At 44.4% G+C, this 21,426-nt stretch overlaps 1 protein-coding gene across 1 annotated transcript in view; it reads right to left on the bottom strand.

Moving 5' to 3' along the window:
* The window catches only part of SHB (SH2 domain containing adaptor protein B), a 362,891-nt gene extending 342,651 nt beyond the window's left edge, over nucleotides 1-20,240 (bottom strand). The window contains exon 1 of the mRNA XM_085636591.1: nucleotides 18,661-20,240. Within this exon, the coding sequence (XP_085492717.1) occupies nucleotides 18,661-19,425 (765 nt within the window). The 5' untranslated portion in view covers nucleotides 19,426-20,240. The remainder of the gene's footprint in view (nucleotides 1-18,660) is intronic.
* Nucleotides 20,241-21,426: the final 1,186 nt, after the last annotated feature.

Raw genomic sequence — 21,426 nt, 5'->3', positions numbered from 1 at the left:
TCTGCTACTCCAGGAAGTCCAGGAGTCCTTCCCCTCTTTCCACAACCTTGCACAGAATGTGTGCTTTTGCAATGTAACTAGTGCTCATATCACCAGCATCTCGCGGCAGCGGACGACTCGGCAGGTGCCATCTTAGTTCGTGGATTGCCTGGTATGTCCAGGATTAGTGAGCCTGTGTATCAGGGATTAGTTTCATTGAAGCTGAGCATGTGCTGTGACCCCGGGGTCAGGGTTGTGAAGAAGAGGATCAAAACGTGTCTGCCTCCTCTGTGCTAGATTCATCTCTGGAAGCCGCTGGTGCTAGCCCGGGCAGAGAGCAGTGGGAGGGGTGTGTGCGGGGCAGTGCAGCGTCTTTTACAGCACAATGGGCGTCTTTGGTCCTGCCTGCCATCCGTCGATGAAGAGGGCACTGTGGCTGCAGTACCAAAGAGAGTGGAGGGGTCTAGATGCCTGTGCACGCTGAGGGAACCACTCAAGGGGGTTTGAGTGGAGCGGGGCCGGCAACGCCACGGTGGGGAACGGGGGCGCGGCTTCGAGGCTCAGTCCATGTACAGCATTTACCTTGCGGGAGCGAGCATCAGCGCCCTCTGTTTCCAAAGCTCGGGTGCGATAATTGCAAACAGATGGCGCCGCTGCTTGCTCTTGCAAGGTAAATGCCGTACATGCACGAGTGCTCACTGGAAACAGTGCAGTGCATGCACGAGTTTCTGAAAAAGTCCGGAGTGATTCCAAGAGGTCACTCCAAAGCAGCGCTTGCGCGCTGCGTAGGCAAGACCTAAAAAGTATGCTGGTTTGCCACTCAGTGCAGAACAAACTGCGCCCCTAACTGTTTCCGAACACGCATAACTGCAATTATGCTAAAACACCACTCAATCACCAGAGGCTTTAAAATATGTAGTGTCAAATTCTCAGAGCGACTCTATTGCAAGAAACAGGAAAAGAATGTCGCATTAATTACAGTAACTCACTGGAGTGCAATTTATGACAACTTAAGATTTGAGGATTTTCTTTAACTGGATGTGTTAATATTTGAGAGTGCAACTGCGAGGGCATTTTGCTGTGCAAAATAAAGAAATGCTGAGCAATTGGAACGGAGAGAAAATGGTGATGTAACTTCTTTGAGAAATACAGGAGTTCCCATGTTACCTAGTGAGACAGTGGTCAGGAGGCGGTCAGTACCAACAGAGTAGTGTGCTACTCGTCCGCCAAAAGTGTTTTGTTGATTCCTTAGAATCATGAAACACTATTTAAATACAATCACAATACAAAGCAATTTAATTGCCAATGATAGAGCAAGTGATATACCCGGCTCCAACTACATCCACTGAAGAACAGAGAACATGCAAAGTGCTTAAAAACGGACGGAGCCATAACGAATCCCACTAACCTTGCACGGTTGACCACCTGCCCAAGGATAAGCGTGTTCAAAATTCGCCTTCCAAGAGAAGCAAATGCCCGTGTAGTTCTGTGGACAATACTGAACTGTATTCATGAACAAAGGCCAGTCCTCTCCCCTGGCTAACCAGCACTTCACTGCCACACATCAAGCCGACTCACTCACTGCCCAACCTTTGATCTTTGCAAAACAAAGCCTGGTCGTCAAGGAGCAACACTGGCTTGTCTATACCTGGGTTTGGTGACCGAGCAGAAGGAGCCCAGGAGTGGATTGATGTTATCACACGGTTGATTGTTTGGGGTTGTGCTGTGGGCTCTGTAGGTCCAGTCATTCTGCCAGTAAATGTTCGTATGACGATTAAAATAGCTAGCCCTACAGTGTGTACTCGGAGTGGCGTCGGCAGTGGTTAACAGCCAGCATTATGCAAGACTCGTTGAAGAAAATACCAAACAACATTGAGCCTTAGAACACAATTTCAAAAGAAAACAACCAGCACATGAAGCACTGAATCCTGTTCATATAAAGAATACGACTCTGCACTGGTATTCTTTTATTATTTGTTGTAATTTTATACAGAGTATAGCAGGCTCTGGTCTTTTACCGGAATGCTTTACACAATTACATTGGTGAAAAGCTGCAGGAGCAACACATGTAAATCCACACTAGGAAGGATGAAGAGCAGCCATGAGAACCGTAGCAGGGCTGTATCCATACTTACAGTCAGCAGGAACAAATCCACAAGGTTGGGCCTTGTAAGCAGTTGACTGCAACAGATTTGAGAGGGAAGATAAAGGCGACAACACCGCTTAAGCAGGAGACCTCTTGGCTACTTTCTAAATGCTTCGTATGAGGGTGGGTTCCATAGCAGGGAGATGGAATTCCTTATCTTGGGTGCGCCCTGGGAAGGCTCGCTTTATTTTCTTTAACAATGGGGTTTCAAAAGGGGGATTATCAGAGATCTTCAGAGTGCATGATCACCCATGTGTAATACATTTAAGGGTCAGATATGTCAGGGTTCTGGATGCAGAACTTTCCATGACAGTGCAAACAACCTCCTGGGTTCAATGTGGAGACCTAGAAGCGTAACCAAGACTTGGCAAAATGCGATTCAATGGATTGTTCCCGAAATTCGCCTTGCTGCTGCATTCCATAATCAATCCTGGACGGCACTAGGAATATTACTACAGATTTAAAATCCCCAATAAAGAGTGTTCATTCCTGTGAGAATTCTTATATGGTATTGAGCACCTTTGACTGAGAAACTTATAAGTAAATGGAGGTTCACAATTATAGCATAACTTAAACTCAAAAGACTTTGCGCACCCGATAATGGAAGTCTCGCAATCGCATAAGCCGAAGGAGTTGAGCCAGGAAGGGACAGCGAGGAGGGGAGGTCGAGAGTAATTCAGCTTCTTTGTACAGGCTCTCGATTTCCCCCAGATTTGTGGAAAGGTCAGCGGATGACCTGTTGGTAACCCGCTTACTCTTCTACTTGTAGTGCACTTGCCTCTGGCCATGGCGTACAGTTACAGTTGTCTGCTTATTACAGGGAAGTGCGCGGATTCCAATGCTGTGAGCTTCCTTATCATAAAATTCCACACTACAACAGCACGAGCAGCTAAGTGCTTTTGGAGGGGGAGATGACGGACATGGACGCCTAAAAGCCAACCCCTAGGAATACTTGTGTGCAGCATTGGGATTCCACCAGCTGCCAAATGAAAGTTAGTACAAAATGTCCATCACAACAGTTCATACAATGCTCAACCAGAGTGATACAAACCAAGGCAAAACTATTAAACCCCAATAAGATAACTGCAGTTACTGATATTAGCCGAATGAAATATGTAAATATCCAAACAGACCAGCTCATTCAGAAGGAGTATTGTGGGGAAGATAGCAAAATTCTAATACGACTTTCTGGGGAAAGATTAACATAATACAAATTAATGTTTTGCCCGAAATTGTTTACTTATTCCAGAATATTTGCACCCCAGAAAACAAGACTGCTCTTTACACATTTGCAAATGATTCTCTTTTGGAAAATAATAAGTCATTATTAATCTCCATATGCAAACTAAAAACTTCAGATAAAAAGGAAGAATTTCAATTCACTCAACTACTATTTGAGCTGCACCCCTTTACAGTGTGCAGCACTACGACCAGGGCACCCATGTGACCGCACCCTCCCAGGCTCTTGCAATTCTTTGGCCATGGGGTTGGCAAGAGAGGCCACAGGTCACATTTCCTCTTCCATGAGGACGGGGCAGGGTATGGGAAACAGGAAGGACATTGCAGGTGGCGCATCACTTCCAATCCCGGTGTTGTGATGGTCGAGGCATATTTATGTCTGCGCCAACTTGACCTTTTCCTTTTAGCTGGTCTTCGCAACATTAGGACCGGGGTTATGGCGGCGCTCATCGACTTGCTCCATGAAGGAGCCTGTACTGACGTTGGAGCTATTCTGGTGGACCCATCAGTGCACTGCTGCCTGGGGAGCGCACCATAAGCGTGGCCTCCACTTGGCCTGCATATGCTCAGTCTACATTCTCACCACCGGCCCCTGATGGGAGTAATTTTTTATTTTGGGCCCACCCCTTCCCCCCTGTAGTCGTATCAGCGTGGCCTCACTGCTGCACCATGGCCAAAACCACGCCACTTCAGTGAGAAGTGGTACGCATGACCTCAGATTATTACCCCAGCCTGACTAATCCCACATTTACAAGCGCTACATGAGCGCTGCCTCGGAGGCCAATTTTGTCTTGTGTACTACTGCACATTGCTTGCCCCATCGTAGTAGTACTTTCCCTGGATCAAACAGTGCTGCTTCAGCAGGGAGCACTGAGCACAGCGCCCGATTAAACCCCTGCCCGACATCAGCAGCACATTTTTCCCAGTTTTTTTTTAACTGTAAAGAAGTGGTCATTAATATCCCTAGGCCAACTAAAAGTTATAAAAAACAAACACTGGCAAAGCCATAGTTCTTGCCTTTGTGAGATTTATTGGCTTTGCTAATATTCTTTAGCTATGTTGCAAATGGCTGAAAATAATGTTATAAAGCAGTATGACAAAGTCAGCATTGTACTCGTTATAGCACATTTTATGAATTTCAGTTATGCTGAACTGAAGCTAGAGATGCCGATTAATATGGCTAAAAAACATTGACAAAGCCAATAGATGTCGCATGGCCGAGACCTATTGGCTTTCCCAATGCTTGGTATGGAATGCCATATGGTAAGTAAAATGTGGCATATAAATGCACTGAATGTAACATAAGTTGTAGGAAGACTAAAAGTCCAATAGGTTACAAGTTTTAATACAGTGATGCTTTAGGCTCTGTGTTACTTTGGGTGTAATGGTTACAAATGAACCTGTAAAGAACTGCCGACTACTTGTTTAGTAGTAAATTATAGCAATAATCTATTTTCAGTGGATTTCCTAGACCTTTTTGGCGCCTGTGCCACTGCACCTGCTGCAAAATTCAAATCATGGCCCTAGTGCCTGCAAGGTAACTGCACTTGTGACTGCTTGTTTACTAGTAAAATATCACAATAATTATGCTCAGTGGGTTTCCTAAATCTTTTGGCCCCCTGTGCCACAACTGCACCATTAAAATCATGATCCTGGTGCCTGCAAAGACAAATGATGAAATTGTTTATATCCGGTAAAATGTGTTCTGAGAAAGCCATATTTGCAGATGGAATACATAATAATTGGGCAACTAAACCTAAAACAAAAAAGCTTTCGTAAAAAAGTGTTGTTAAACTTATCCAACTGTCCCAAACGAGTTGCCACAGATGTCAAAAATAAAGAATAAGCTTTACAGATCCAAGTGAAAACCATGCATTGTTAAATTGTGTTACAATCTGGCTGGCCCTTTGCTGTGAAAAGTTCTTATCCTGTGCTTGACAGTGAAGGGGCCATAAACAGTGTAAATTGGCCAAGACCACCATATGTAAGGCTGATGCTAAAACATGGTTTTGTACTTTGCTCCTAAACAGGCAGTTTCACAAAATTAAATGGAGTCACCCAAGAAGAAGAATCTTGCAAAAAACATGCACATGTTTTGTGCAGCTGTAGAAAGAGATACATTTTGAGGCGGCTATGGGTGGCTATGGGTAAAATAAAATAAAATAAAAAGGGCACAAGCAGGCTCCATGGACAAAGTATGCTGCATCCCTCTTTACTATAAATGCTCTATCTCTGAAGTCAGCCGAAAGCAAAATAAACACCAGGCTCCCACGATAACACAGCGTGACATTTGACCTCCGTCTTTGAATTCCCAGCAAGATTTAAAGGGCCTGTTTATTACAAAAAATGAGTTTTTGGAAGAATACTGTAAACATGGCTTTTGCATGGGGAGGTACAAACTAAAGCTGCACAGCCTAAAAGAAATAAAACCAGCAAATCGAAAGCCAGAAAACGTGAATTACAAACCCGATTACAAGCCAGGGGCAGAATGCATTCCCAGGTCAACTTTCTAAAAGTCCCCAAGATGTCTTTTGCATTTGCAGCGACCTCAAAAAAAGGGATGATATGGATTCCCACAGCCAACAGAATATCATCTTTCATTTACCTTTTTCCAAATGAGATAAACACTTAACTGGGTTTATATTGAAAAACCAGCAATCAAGAACCCTATGCTTTTTTGCTGTTAGAAGTGAACTACAAATTGTACAACTGGATGCTATGGTTTTGCCAAATATGCTTTTAGGAATCGCATAACATGGATTGTTATACATCTTGATAAAATATCAAAAGCTCCTATTTGGAACAATTCCTGCTTGCCAGTACAGAATTTTTTTTTTTGGGGGGGGGGGGGGGTAGACATGTAAACTGAAATATTATAATATACCAGATTTTGATTTAAGAAATTTAGAACAAAATGCAACTCCCTGAAGGAAAATTGTGGAATTATCCGACTCTGTAATACTACATGAACAAATGGACAACAAATATTGGTTTGCCTGGAGACAGTAGGTAACTAAGTCTTGCAAACATTGGCAATAAGATCCAGAACATTAACTGAGAAAATGTCTTGTTCAAACACTCAAACTACGAACATCAAAAATGTAATTTGCAAAGAACGACAGAAATTTATAGATTGAAATGGAGTATGGGATTCAAGAAAAGGAGTGGCCGAGATATTTATGATACTCATCAAACGTGAGAATTAACATGCCTAGAATGCTAATTCAACAGAACAAGATTAACAAAAAAGTAATAGGCTCTAAAAAAAGATAGAAAAAGTAGAGCAATTACATCTGGGAATTACAAGGCATGCAGGGAGCACCATACAGATTATCGTCAAAAGCTCATAAAAATGTTCACAGATCTTGCAATGGTAGAGATAATTCAATATCAGATCCTATATTGTGCTCAACAGAGGCAATGTTTTCTCAATGATGTGGGAAGGATGGCAATCAGTGGGAAAACCCAAGCAAATGTGACTTCAGGGAGGTTTGGAGGTGTGGAAAAAAAACGTGTCCTCCAAAACTGTGAATCCACTAATGTCCTGTAAAATAATTGATAGGTAATTTAGATGTCAAAACTTGTTCAAACTGAGACAATATTTAAAATAGAAGATAAACTGGAAATGTTCAAACTGATATGGGATGACTTTTTGGAACTATGCAACTATTAGCCACATTCATTCTCTCTCTGTTGGCAGTTAAAGATCTGAAATCGGTTGTTTCACTCTTTCCCTATTATACTTGGCTTTTACCTTCTATTCGTTGGAAAATATTTTATTGTAACAAAGCTTATGTAATAGTAATGCTTTGATGTCACCATTTTGCAGATCTTCTTTGCTTGTATTTTATAACCTGATATGTGTTCAGTGTTTCCATTCTCATGAATATTTTTAGTCTTAAAAAAAATATACACCGTGCTATAGGTCTTCCATTTAAAAACAATACCAGAATGAACTAGAGCTCCAGTGTGCCAAAGGCAAACTGGTTCGCAGTTCAAGGACCAAAAGGTATGGAACACAAGTCACCTATTAACACCCACACTGAGGCAAGTCTGGCCTTCAGATAGCAAATGAAAAAGTATTATTTCAAAAGATCTCCTACCGGAGATTCTTCAGCCCAGAAGCACAAAGCCTCTCAACAAACCATTCATCATATGTATGGCGAAGAGAGGCATGCCCCCACTTCCCATGTTAACAAATGTTTGCACACAAGGGGAAACCGATTTGAGGGGGTGGCCACTGTGATAGAACATAGACGTCTGATGGTTTGCACCACACAATTCAAATACAGGGCCCAAAATAAAACCGGCATCCCACATACAATGATCTGTGTTAAAGTAACTGGTGATTTCAACCCCACCCAACTCCCTGACTGCATCTTCAAACCACCTCTCTCTCACCTACACCAGTGATCTCCAGAGCTGTGCATTAATGACCAGTCTTTTATGAGGGACGCATTCACCACTTCAGTTCCAGAAAACGTAATGCTCCAAAAGACCAGAGGCAGTCAAAAGGCACTGGTATCTCAAATATATGCAGACCAAGACATCCCAGTTGTGTGTGTAAACTGCCCCAGTCAATGTTCGACCGCAGTGGTTAAACATTAAAAAGGCTGCACTGAATTACCATTGAACGGGCGGGAAGTTTATCAAGAACACATCACGCCAGCTATATACGCAAGGCAATGCTTCCACAGCCATAATTATATATACTACAGCCAAGTATACGGAACCCCCACTGGAGAGAAATGTGCCAGCAGCACTCCGAAATCTAGAATGTCACAGCTTTTCAAATGGTAATATTCCAGAAACCCATCAGTCATTACTTTTCTGCTGCTGAATGTCGTTTGAAAGTTACCAATTTAAAATTAATGGGCAAATTGAAATGTTACTGGAAAGAAGGCATTTCCTCCGAGATTAGTCGTTGTTTTGCTGCAATGTCCACAGGGCACTGGTAGATGTCACTGAGCCCTGGGGCAATCACGCTGCTGAGACTGGTGCCGATCCCGCAGAAAGCCCAGCCCACCCCCACTCCAGTCAGCCTGTTCTTTGTAAGCCCCCCAGCTGAGACACCTACAGGAGTCACGCCACTGGCGTGCCCATATCAAATTCAGAATACCATAAAATCTTGGTGAGCATATACATCTATGTGGGAAGGAGTGTATGTTTTCAGTTATGCCCCAAAAATGTAGTACTCTTTGGTGGGAACTCAGCAGTGGGTCCGGATTCCTGTGCAATCTTTTGCTCCACATTTTTCCGTTTAACCCCTCGCTGCACACGAACGTGCATCATGATTGTTCTAAAAAATAGTGTCCCTTTCCATACCAGCCAACTTGTTGGCTCTTGAATGTGGATGAGGCCAGCTGTTTAAAAGCGAAGGCACATTAAAGTAAAAGAGGAAATAAAATATTTTTGACTGGTATTGCAGATTTGCAAAGAGGGTGAACTCATGGAAGTGAATGGAGGCATACTGCACTTTAGGATGATCAACATTATTGAAAAGAGTGCGAAACCCTCCACAAGAGAGGGAGGTGATAGGTATTGTAGAAAAGTCCCCTTTTTATATGGCCACCCCACACTTTTCGCTCCTATGGTTATGACTCTGAAAGTGCACTGGAGCCTGCTGCCCAGGCCCCAGTGTTCTCTCCCTAAAAGTGTTACATGTAAATTGGCAAGGACTCTACTCTCCTTATAAGTCATTAGTATATGGTACCAGTGATACCAAGGGCATGGGAGATAAAGGGGCCCCCAGGGCTAGCAGAACTGTTTGTGACACCCCGAGTGAAGTAAACTACTGGCAGCAGGCCTGCCATTGCAGAAACAAACTGCTCTAATTTGACTTTGCTCTCACCATGTGTGGCAAAGTAAATGCACTGCTTTTAGCCCGTGCTTGCTGCCGCCAGGACAGGATTCTGACCTCCTGCCAGGCAGTGCGATCACTCCCAGAAGTCAGGAACAAAGACCTGGGCAGAAAGGAGGTCAGACCACCTCCCTCCCAGGATGGCTAGTAAAGTGGCTTATCAAGGCGGTGAGCTTCAAAGGCTGCACCAATCTGGACATGCATCAGGGCTGACTCCCAAAGGAGGAAGCAGCCCTCCCCTGCCCCAGACACATTTGCACCTGGGCAGGTGGGAAATTAGGTATGCAGGAGGTGTACACCCCCAAAAGGCCAGCCTCACCTCCATGGTGGGCTTCATGATCTGTATAGGTAAGGAAAACCTTTACCATTTTAAAGGTGGTAGAAATTGTGGGTTCTGGGTAGAAAATGTACCTACATCCCCAGATGTGGGCAACTCAAGGGCGGATTAGCCACTGGGGAAAGCAGCCCATTGGCCACTTGTACCCACACCCCTAAATCTAGGATTTAAGGGCTACTAGCTGACACCAGAACCTCAGTTTTGATCAACCTGCATCAGAGGACAAAGAAGAGACCCGTGTCTTGTGACAACAGGCCCTGCACAAACCAAAAGAGGGATATTCTGCACCTATGGCAACGCTCCTGGAACTGCCTGATCAAGACTCATCTTAGGCTAACTCTTGGTTCCCCCAGACAGAGGGACCCCTGTGAGAGTCTGAAGCATTCTCAGACTCCCCTGGACTAGTGGCACAAGTCCGCTGAAAACTACAGGTAAAACGCCACTCCGGATCCGAAGAATCGCTGGCCATCAGGCCCTCCGTGGGATACCCCAAATCCAGATGGTCTAGTGCATTGTGGGAACTGTAGACCTGACTTCCACAAAATTGCAGACAGCTACTGTGATCCCTGGGACGACCAGATATCAAAATACCTTTTTCCAAGTATTACCTCTGCCAATGCTTGTTGGTCAACAGTCCAGCAACCAACCCCTGCAAACGACACTGCACCTAAAGGGAATTCCACCTGACCTTCGACATCAGCAAACACCCCATTGTTATGTTTTTGCATCTTGTTCCCCGCAGCACTGTGTAAGCGGTAAAAGCAGTTCTCCTGTTCAGCACCAGACAGCCAGGAAAAACTCTGCACCAGGGCACCGCGGGCCAGGTAACATTGAACTGACTGCTGTGGCCTGGTCCTGGGACCAGCATCACCTTTACCTTGGAAGGTTCCATGCACCTCAACTTGCAAATGACAGATTGTTACTAGTGGTTTCCCATTAACTACAATGATACGGTCTCACTGTTTTATTTTGCACTGATTTTATATTGCTTTTAAAATCCTTAACTCCAGTTATATGAATTGTATTAATTTTGGTGTCTAAATTAAGATAAAAATACACTTTATTTTTATAAATTGGTGTTGGATTTCTCGAGTCGTGCCAATTAGTCATCGCCCATGTCGGTACTCTGAAATTCTTAACACACGCTCCTCTAGTAAAGCCCGACTGCTCTTTGCCACACTACCACAACTGACCTATGGATTTATTATTGTGAATCCCAGGACCATCTTTGAGGCCTGCGAGTATTGCATGTTGAAGACTAACCAGCATCACTACGCAATACTCCACCTACCTACAGGTAAGTTCATCATTGCTACATACTCTCTCCCCCCCAAAAGTATTACTCTGCTGTGTGCTGGTACACGTGGTATTACTGTAAGCGTGTTGCTGCACATCTTATTCTTGTATTTGAATTGCTATGCTGTATACTGCTACATTGTTTACAGTTAAAAAAGCATTGTCTAGCATTGATCACCCTGCATGGCAAGGCAGGCATTGCTGTGCACTGCACTGCTGTACACCTCTTACCCTAATGAGGACTGCTCAACACTGAAGTGCTGTACATGTCCTACTGCACTTATATTGATTGCTGTACAAAGCTTTCCTCTTTTCTATATTATAATGTACAACCATATGGTGTGCATTACTGTACTGTGTACTTCTTAGTACTGTGCCCTCCATTGGGTGTGGCATTCCAAGAAAATATGATGAGGTAGCTGAATATCTATTCAAGCTCCACTAAAGTCACACTGTGGAGGCTATTATCACAGCACCATAGGACGCCGGCTATACCTCACTCTTAATGATGAGGGCCAAGAGGACCAAAACCAAAAAAGGGGGTTGGTTGCTTGTGCCCCCCAACTGGAGAGAACTTGGCCAAGCAGTTCGGTCTGGCTTGCTTCAATAAGAGCAGGACTGAGACTGATTTGCATATAACTGATCTCTGTCTAGAGTGAGTGAAAAATGATGGAGTGGAATGCAGCTCGAGGGATCAGCGTTGGACGAGATTAATTCAAGCATTCCTTTATCACCTCGTTGCAATAGGCACCGCAAATGAGACAAGCAGACTCTAGTCTAAACACAAGCTATAGTAAGGAAAACGGTTACATTAAGCTTAGCACACAAAGGTCTACACACATTTTGAATTTTAGGACAGATCCAGGGTCCCAAATTGACTGAATGGGGTAGCCCAAAAAACAAGTAAAATACAAACTCTATAGCTCTGACACATACATTACTCACATAATCTACCACTGAGAATGACAGACTGTTGCAACATATTTTTGGATTCATACATACAAGAGATTTCAAACACATGAGATGATGCAGGGTCTCAGGTGGTTTAAGATACCGTATGGTAATGCATCTCCGCAACTCTCACTATGATCTTGCCTGCTAAACACTAACATCATAACAAGCAAAACAAAAACAGCTACAGAACGAACACCAAAGGGTTAATAATATGATCAACACCAGCCTAAGGAGCTTCAATCCCCATGGAACCAGGGCGCATCATGAACAAACCACAGAATTCATGTCAAGGCCTGTTGAGCGTCATTGTCCTTTCACACTGGATTAGGACAGTAAAGTGAATACTTGTTGAAGCTCGATACTCCAGTTCCTAGGACTGCAAGATGAAGAAAACCATGCTCTACATTTAAAAACTGCTTTAATGAATATCTATACACACACATGCATGAATGCTTTGATTGTTTGTGTAGAAGTGTCTGGTCTACCAGGATTAAAAATGTACAAGAAACACAGTGTTGTGCTCACAATGAATTAATTTTTCAGCAACAGTACACAGATATCTCCCACCCCCAACCTTAGGGTGTGTGTATACAACTCGCGACTTGACGTGTCAGCATGATGTCGGCTAATGCGGTCTCATGGCGCAAGTCTTTTCTACAGGCATGGAATGGGTTCATGGACTACAAACATCTGCCGAGTAGGCATGCTTCCGCCTCAATCAGCAGAGCAGACTGCACGATTCACTTCATAGGCAGGATGATGTCTGAGGAAATTGCTTGCGGTGCTTGTGTGAGAAAGGAGCCCTGGACCCTTGGGTTTATAGAGTGAACTGAGCATCAGCGTCGGCTTTGATCTAACTGTGTATTTCAAGGTGAAGGGTGAACTGAATATGATTATTTACTGTAATTCTTCTCGCTGGGTTTAAACCAAAAAAGTGCTTGGCGGTAGTCAACTATTCTGCGCTTAAATGGACCAGCTTATAAATTGATTTAATTAAATGCGTTTTACGGGCATAGAGAACTATGTTCCACCACACGTTTATAAAATGTTTTTTTTTGTTCAAATGTCATTCGATACTGATGTAGTCCTTGACCACAGATGTTACAGACACAATAGCCAGACATACTCAGACACCCAAATCTGTTTGAGCCGTCTCTGGAAAAGGTTACCTCAGGGTGAACAGTCGGACGTGAAATCAGTTGTTGTAATTGTGGTGAAGCAGATAATGTTGCGGCCGCACCAGCTGTCCCGAGCTAAACTGTGGTTAATGCAGCCTGTGCGTGAGATCACCCAAAGTAAATTCATTTACAGTGAACAATTTCACATCACAAGCCATCTGGACATCGAGGCACACATACAAACCCACCCCCATACCAGCAATGAGACTTCTAACAACGGGGGGAGCGGAATATAATAATTAGCCAGAAATGAAGAGACAAAATCACAGCAGAAAACAGCCCGACTAGAACAAGGAAGCAACACAAGCGAGCACGCGCCACCAAAGCAAAAGAATAGCCAGGCTCTCAGAGTCCACTCCGGAAGTGTCAGACTGACACAAAAGCCTGACAACAGATGTGGTAAAAGGGTGCACTGCGTCACTGTTCTTCTCTGGTCCCTAATAATACTCTACACTGATCATGTCTTTAGGCGGGATGGAACAAGTGAGGGGCTCTTAAAGGGGCGTGACCAATTTAATTAAGGATGTGGCTTAAACTAGTAAACTGAATTTCTGTGTTTCCCAAAACTACGAGTCCATAGTTTTGGTTCCTCTCTGCATTTTCTGTTATTGCATCCAGATATGTGTTACATATATCTAAAACCAGTAAGGACTATTGCCCTTGTCAATGGTTATTAGATCGATAAATGAGTGACAAAGATTTTGTTGCAAATAATTAATATTGGAAACGTTTCAGTTCTGAAATTGTGAGACTGTAAATGAAGTATTGTGGAGGCCTGGGGAAAGGTGTCCGTGTCTCAATCACTCCCTTTAGGTTTATCCTAGGTTATACATGTACGCCCTTTTTTTCTTTACATCTACATATCTTACCTCTCTCCTCTTCAACACCCTCTTTACACTCTCTAATGAATGCACCTCCTTCACTTCACTACCCCCACACACAACGCACCCACTCACCTGTAAGCACCTCATTTTTTTATTTTCACCCGTTCAATATTTTGACAACTGTGTACCTCCTTCATACGCACTTGCACAGAATCACAATTGCAACTTAAATAAGTGACCACTGTCTGTCCACTAAGCACAGAGTCCAATGATTGGATGACCATGTATTCTAAACACCTTTTTGACCCACTGACAGGCACTGTGAGAAATCTACACTCCCTACAGCCGTAACTACAGAGCTCTCAATCGTGGGCCATTTTAAACTACTGGAGGTGACAGTTGAAAGTATACGTTGTGCATGTCCCTAATCAAATCTAACAAACCAATGAAAATGAGCTCACTAACAAAGTTCAAAACATCTTGAGATGTCCCCATGCTCACGTGAGTTGGGAAACCCTTTAGGTTTCCAAAAGAGCCCCCACCCACTAACACTTGTTAGTGGCATGCTTCATCATAGGTTTCTGACCCAAGACGCCTCGCGCATCTGGTTGTGCTGCGACGCCTGCATTACAGTGGGCTGGTGTTTTTTCAGTGTTTTGCAGGGACTAGAGGATTAAAATTACCTAAATGTTACCAACCTCTCAAGACAATTTTAATAATGGAAACCTTGGGTAAAGATTAAAAACATAGGTGGATGTGATATGAGAAGGTGATGATCTCCCACATCCTAGGTCTACATGTTTCATCCATCCAATAAAGTGCCCACAGCATCAGTATGGCTTTCTTCAGGACCGTGATGTCCCTATCACTAGCATGTCATTTTTAATTGGTGACCACATGCACACTAAGACAAGCGGTACAGGTGTAGTAGTGCACAACTTACACTTTCTTCTATCACTCTGTGTGATCATTTATATGGCGGTATTTCCTTTCGACATGGATATTCTGAGGGAGCGGACCCTGTAGTCACACATTCATCAAGGTGTCTCGCCCGTATATTACCTCTTTGGCCCTTTGGAGTTCCATATATCCACTTGCATACACTCATCGATTGAAAGCAAGTAGAGCACGCATTTTTTTTTTTTTTTTTTACAGCGGGTGCTTCCAATACTGCATGTTGATTTTGAAGCGCTGAAACGTATATGCCATGCCATGCAACAGCCAAAAGACACTCAGAAGGAATGAATGGAAGCTAAGTTAGCTCAGAAGGATTCCAACCTGTGACATGAAGGTCCCTGAGCACATCAGAACACAGATACATCTCATCAACAGTTTGTTCCGAGCTGTATCTGGTGGAACAAAGAGTTTGTGTGGATGAGTACACACAAAGGGGCTCATCTCCCAAACTTAAGCCTGCATTAATGTGCCAACGCATTGATTCAGTGCACGCCTTGCTTTATTGACTGCAAATGTTAGTCCCTTTTTGCAATGGTTTTGGGCCTTAAGATATGGATAGTAGTTTTCTGTGGCCACCTCTGAATCGAAGAGGAAAACAAAAGTCAAGAGATAATACAAATATTTTAAAAAACCAAATAGAGGGCAAGACAAAGGCAAAGCGTAAAACACAGTTGCAATCATCATGCCATTATAAAAACAAGATGAGCAAACACACAAAACTAGGAAGCCAGTACCCAAATCTGTTCACATACTCTCACATTTCAGTTACCTGGATGGGTTGTTGGGGTGGTTTGCGGGATACATATGGGGAATCACAAATTCAATATGGTGAAAAATGGTGTAGATACTGACAACTGAGGAAGGGTATAAGTCTTCACAAATGATTGTGATGCGGATGATAGAAGTACGGAATTCAGACCATGAAAGTACATTTTCCCATTTTATGAACACCCTGGCATCACCAAGAACCGAGCACAGCCTACCTGTCTTCAGTAATGCAGTAAAGCTAGCCCTCTTCAAGAGGCATACAGCTCGTACTAAGATCAGGCACACTTCTGAAATGGGACAAGACACAAACAGCCTTACATAGAACCCACAAGATTCAAAGTCATTGAGGCCTAACTGAAATGTCACTCTGAGAATATCCCAGGTCCCCTGAAGTAAAGAGTCAAACTGGTTGATCCTATCCTAATCAACTCTTGGCGCTGCAATACATCGGCAAGGAACTATGCTGATGCGTTAGAAAATAGCATAATCAGTAAATATGACAACATGAGTCTCTTGCAACAGTACTACCAGCATCCATATTTTTTCAAAACAATTACAGAGACCAAACCAGGAACTAAGCGCAAGTCTAACCTTCTCTGAATGCACTGCACATATGGTTACGACTGATCAATTCAAAACAGCAGTGCATTTCTTGCATGAAAAACAGGCTTGCAATAATCATTTCCAAAAAAGCGGAGGGACTCCCAATAGTAGATGCCAGATTTAGTATAGTCACTTTTGGCAACAATAGGAAAACCTCGAAATCCTTTACATTTGCAACTTTAAATTAACCACAAATGGGCAATTGTCCCAGAACATTGCATTTTAAAGGATTAACAGGCACCGCATGCTCTGCATAAAACCTTTATTTGCAACAAACTGTAGCTTTCATCAACGTACATGTATCCTGGGCTGCTGTACGCTTAGCGTGTTTACAGCATCCTAACACAAACAATGCATGGCACCAAAGAATCTTTGGAGGATTTTCAGATATTGTGTGTGGTTGTCTAACAGAAGATCACTTAATATCTTAGAAATAAAATTACAGATTTAGAAAAAGACATTAACAGTGGTCAAATGTTTTAGCCCAACAAGAATATAGTGTGGGGGAAATAATGTTATGCCTGGGGCATGTTGACAGAAAACATACTTGCATGCGTATCGATATCTAATTTCACTCGTCATTAAACTACTTTGTGTTGAAAGATCAGCTTGGAGAGGGAATGCGCTAGAGATGCGTATGAGCTTTTTATTAAAGTTAATCCTAAGTACTGGGGGTCTTGCAAACCACGGTAATGGTAAAATAGGTCTTGGACTGTGATGAAGGGAAAACCAGAGAATATATGTGAACATTTGAGGACACAGGAACATAGTGTTTGACATAGGCACATGCCTTCGATTCATCACCTTACTATGAACAGATCACTATTGCTTCTCGTCAGAAATTTCATTAGAGGAGACTTGTGCTTTTTACTGCTTATAAAACCATAATGTATGTTTTAAAAAAATCTGGAATTTTGTTCAAAAACACATCTAAAGTGCTGCTGTAGTTCTGAAACAAAACCTAACCCATCCTGAAATTGTTCAGTTATGACTAGTTTCCCAAATCACAGCCCTGCCAAGCAAATCATTAACACCACCACCAAATGCACTGCCAATCCACCAGATTGCTCACATACTCTAGTCATCGGAGGATCCACAAATCTCCCATTTCACAAAGGTGAGAAATGTTCCCTCTTCCAATGGAATATGCTTATTGTTCAAATGTGCCATATATAGAGGATACAAGGATCCGGATCCTTGAATCCTCAACATAATAATGTTCCATATAACTAAAATTGTTCAACGTCTACCTATGCCTTTTTGTAACATCTCAAAAATGAATGAACTGCTTTACAACAAGCAAAGGCGCACCTCTGAGTAAAGTTCTAGTCCCATGGCACGTTTGCTGTAATTACTATCAGCAGCATTTTCTGTAGCGAACAGCATAGTTTCCTAAAAAAGTTACATTGGAAAATGCTCATTTTTGAAGCTTCGATGGATCTGCAAGACGTATGACATATCAAGCCACTAGTGCCATTTGATTTCAAAGTTTAGCTAAGATTCATGGAAGGGGTCGAATGTTACGAGCAATACAAAAATCGCCTTTAAAATGGAAAATTAGCCCTAACTATTACCATACGCTTGCAATCACCAATTAGTTGTTCTGTCACCATTAAGGTAAGGTATTTTAAATCTACTGACAGTGGTTCACAGCGATGCGTAAAAATCTAAATACACAGGTGATATACTTTTAAGATCATTTAGAGTTTGGTGCCAGAAAGAACTGAGCAGTGAAAGGGCAACAAAATAACAGCTATGGAATTGTACTCCATAAGGAGCCATATTACTGCTACAAACCATTGATTGATTTTAATATAATAAAATGTGTACATTAATATAATAGGGGACTTGACTTACTCATAGACATACTTTGGTTTAATATGCTCTTTCGTGATGCCTATGGCAGAAAATTATGCAAGCAATCATTACTTTCGCTCTCTCTGCACCAAGGTACATATTCAGAGCTGGCGGAGAAAGGGTTACAACGTACTACTGTCACTCTTGGATCCTTATTCTAAACTCTAAATCGGGCGATTTTTCTCAAACTTAACTTAAGATCCCAATGAAATTGTTTTGTATAGTTGATTTTCAGTCACAAAACACATAATGAATTAAAATATTTTTACAGCAAATTAGGCAATACCCCACCGTTCGGATAGATGTTTTGCTCACAGTGTGTGTGGCAGCTGTTCTGGCAAGTATGTGGGACAGTTTAAGTAAGTTCAGCAATTACTGCTGGACTGTCAAGGCACGATTCAGGAAGCTTGGGGCAGATAAGGACATGCGACGGAAAAAATCTAGCGTTAAGGGATAGCAGATTGCAGACCAACAAAATCTTAGGATGGAACAGTGGTGGCACAAGCCTGGGAAGATGCGAGGGGACAGTTGTGAAGATCAGAGGTGGTGTTGACTAAGACTTGAAAGAACAACAGGATTTGTAAGGGGCTTTTATGGGGGGCAGGCGAGATGCTTATGCTGAGGCAGTGGGACATGGTATGTCAAGAGACCATGTTGCTCACCTTCTCCTTCTTGGCCGGGTTGCTCTCCTCTGGGATGCTTTGCTTCTTGCAACCTGCGGTGGGGCTCCACGTGCTGCAGTTGGTGGACACTACTCCAGGGGTGGGCTCTGTACCCAAGCCAGCGCAGCTCTCAATTTTGATGAGCCGGTGCTTGGGCGAGATGTACTTGACCTCGGAGAGCAACAGAAGTGGTGCAGAGTGCTGCTGGCTGGGCAGAGGCCGACGCTCACTATTGCACCGGTATAGCGGCGAAGGAGAGCCAGAGGCGGGCAAAATGGGCGAAGCTGCGCAACAGCCTCGAGGGGAAGGGGCCTCCCTCACACTGCCTCCACACTGCGCCAGCCCCTTCCTACGGGCCAGCTCCAGCTCCTCTTGGGTGCAGTAGTCACGGCACATGGCACGCAGTTTGCGAAGTGACGAGCCAGGTCCACTGTACGGGTCCTCAAAGTCACGCTCCTTCTGTGCGCGGTATGCGCGGACCAGGTCGCTCTCTTCATGGCTTCGTTGCCCACCAGGAAATGGTGAAGTATGGTGATGCCCAGGCTGATGCCCACTGGGTTCTGTGCCACCGCCCCCTGCTTGTCGCTGCTTGTAGTCGGGTCGCGGAGGCTGTGGGGGACTCTTGGTCTTGCTGTTGCCCAAACTGAAATACTTGTTCAGCCACTTCGCCATGACCCCCCCACGGCTGGCTCTGGCAGGCCGGGTGCCTGGGCTGGCAGGCTCCGCCTTGTCCGCTTGCCTTCCTGGGCCACCCAAACCTGGCATCAGGAGTGGTAGAATGTGAGGATCTATTTAATATCCTGTGAACTCTACTGTCTATGCCACCCTCACCCACCTGCGCTCCAAAGACATTACTTGCGGGGGTGACACTACACGGAGGTCAATAAATGCGCTGCAGGTGTTCAGTGAGGACAGAGCACGCGGTCAAGGCATAAGATCCCTGGAAGCAGTGCAGATGGGTGCTGAAGGGGAGCAGTAAAGAGGGGTCACAGCAGGTCACTCAGATACTGTAAGGGGTGCAGTGCGTGGGTCAATAAAAGCACTGCGGGCTGTATCTCGCACAGCTGCGATCCTAGGACTCACGGTGCCACCAGAGTCCACGTTCTCAACTGCACTGGGTCAGTTTGCACTTGTTTGACAGAGTAGCTGGTGCCCTTCAGGTGCCAGGTTGGGTGCCCACTGCCAAGTGTTGTCGTTGCTTCGCACTCTCCCTGGTCCTCGCTGAGGACTCCTCTGCGGTCGAGATATGTCCTCTGTCTCCAGTGGCCGGTTGGCTCTGCGATGCAGGATGCCGCAGCGCACACACCGCCACAGGTGCCCTCAACACGGCCGCTGGTCCAACACCCGGCTGGTCTCCCTTTCTAATGCCGCCTTTACCCGCGGCGGTTTCTCTTCTCAGCGGGCGGGTGGCGCCTTCGGTCCGTGAGGCGTGAGACTCCCTGGCAGCTCGGACGCCTTCCCTCAACGCCCGCCCCAGGGCACTGCTCTTCGAAGCGCCCAAGCCTCCTCTCCAGCGCCAGCCTCAGCACTGACCCGAATCCCGCAGCCAGCCGCCCTCCGCGGCCGCGAGCTCCGCCCCCGTCTCGGGCCCGCCCTCCGGCCCGCCCCCACCCCACGCTTCCTGCTCCCCGTCTCGCGCAGACTCGGCAGGAAGAGGTTACTCCAGCACGAGCGCCTCATCACCTCCCGGCTGCACCTATACCTCTGTGTCCTCCGTCTCCGGTGCGCGCTGCTTTCTCCAAACCGCTCCAGAGGGCTGCCCTCCCAGCAGAGAGAAGCCTTCCATGGAGAGAAGCACTTCTGTGACTTCGAAAGGAGCCTTCGTTGACGAAGGGTTTAATGAAGGTTCATTTGAGCTATAGGGACAGGCACGCAGTGCTTTAAATGGACAGACATTTCTACTTGGAAAGTACCCGCAGCCGGCACCCCCCTATCAGGACTGTGTCCGTTTAAGTAGCTCTACGCTTTCCACAAGCAAAAATAATTTCAACAACCTGTAATAACATATTGCCGGGCTGCGCCAGTTGAGATTTTTTTTACTTTGAATTCTGGGACTTGTAGTCTTGATTATTCCATTATAAAACAAGACTGTTAGTCTCGTTTACTCCATTATAATTAAAACAGTACAACAAGTCCCAGAATCTATAGCTAAAATTTGGACAGGTGCAGCGCATAATACAGGGACCTATGAAATTGGGCAGCTATTAATTTTTGTCCAGCACAGCTTAAACGTATTGGCACGTTTAGCTGGAGATGTCATTGTTTACTTTACCAAAAGTCAATCATAGAGATGTAATGTTGCAGCATCCACTTCCTTTGCTGATTTGCTAGCAACTTTAGGGTGTGCGGTTGTAAAGACAACACTCAAGCCCTGTATGACATCATTGTTATGACGGTTGATCCTGGCCACAGTGGTTTCGATGTTCACTGGATACCTTGCTTCCTGCTCTAGAATTACATCTAACAAAGTGCCAAGTTCATGGCAGTTGTGGTCTGATTTCAGTTCAGTTAAACCAGTTAAACTGACATACCTGACAATGGATTGAAAAATGTAAACTGAGAACTGGGAAAGTTACGTCCTGGTAACAAGGGTGTATTTGGTAACCCTAGCCTCAAGGTGTGCATGAAGCAGGTGAGAGAACAGGGCGAGATGCTGGTGAGACTTCAAGGAAACGCACTGGCACGAACTGTGCTGAATCATAGCACTATGTTGCATCCTTTCCCCACCAGAATGAACAAGCACTGGCAAAGTCAATAGGTCTTGCC

This window comes from Triturus cristatus, chromosome 2_1 (assembly GCF_964204655.1).
Source record: "Triturus cristatus chromosome 2_1, aTriCri1.1, whole genome shotgun sequence".
NCBI lineage: Eukaryota > Metazoa > Chordata > Amphibia > Caudata > Salamandridae > Triturus > Triturus cristatus.
This window is presented reverse-complemented; position numbering and strand designations above follow the sequence as displayed.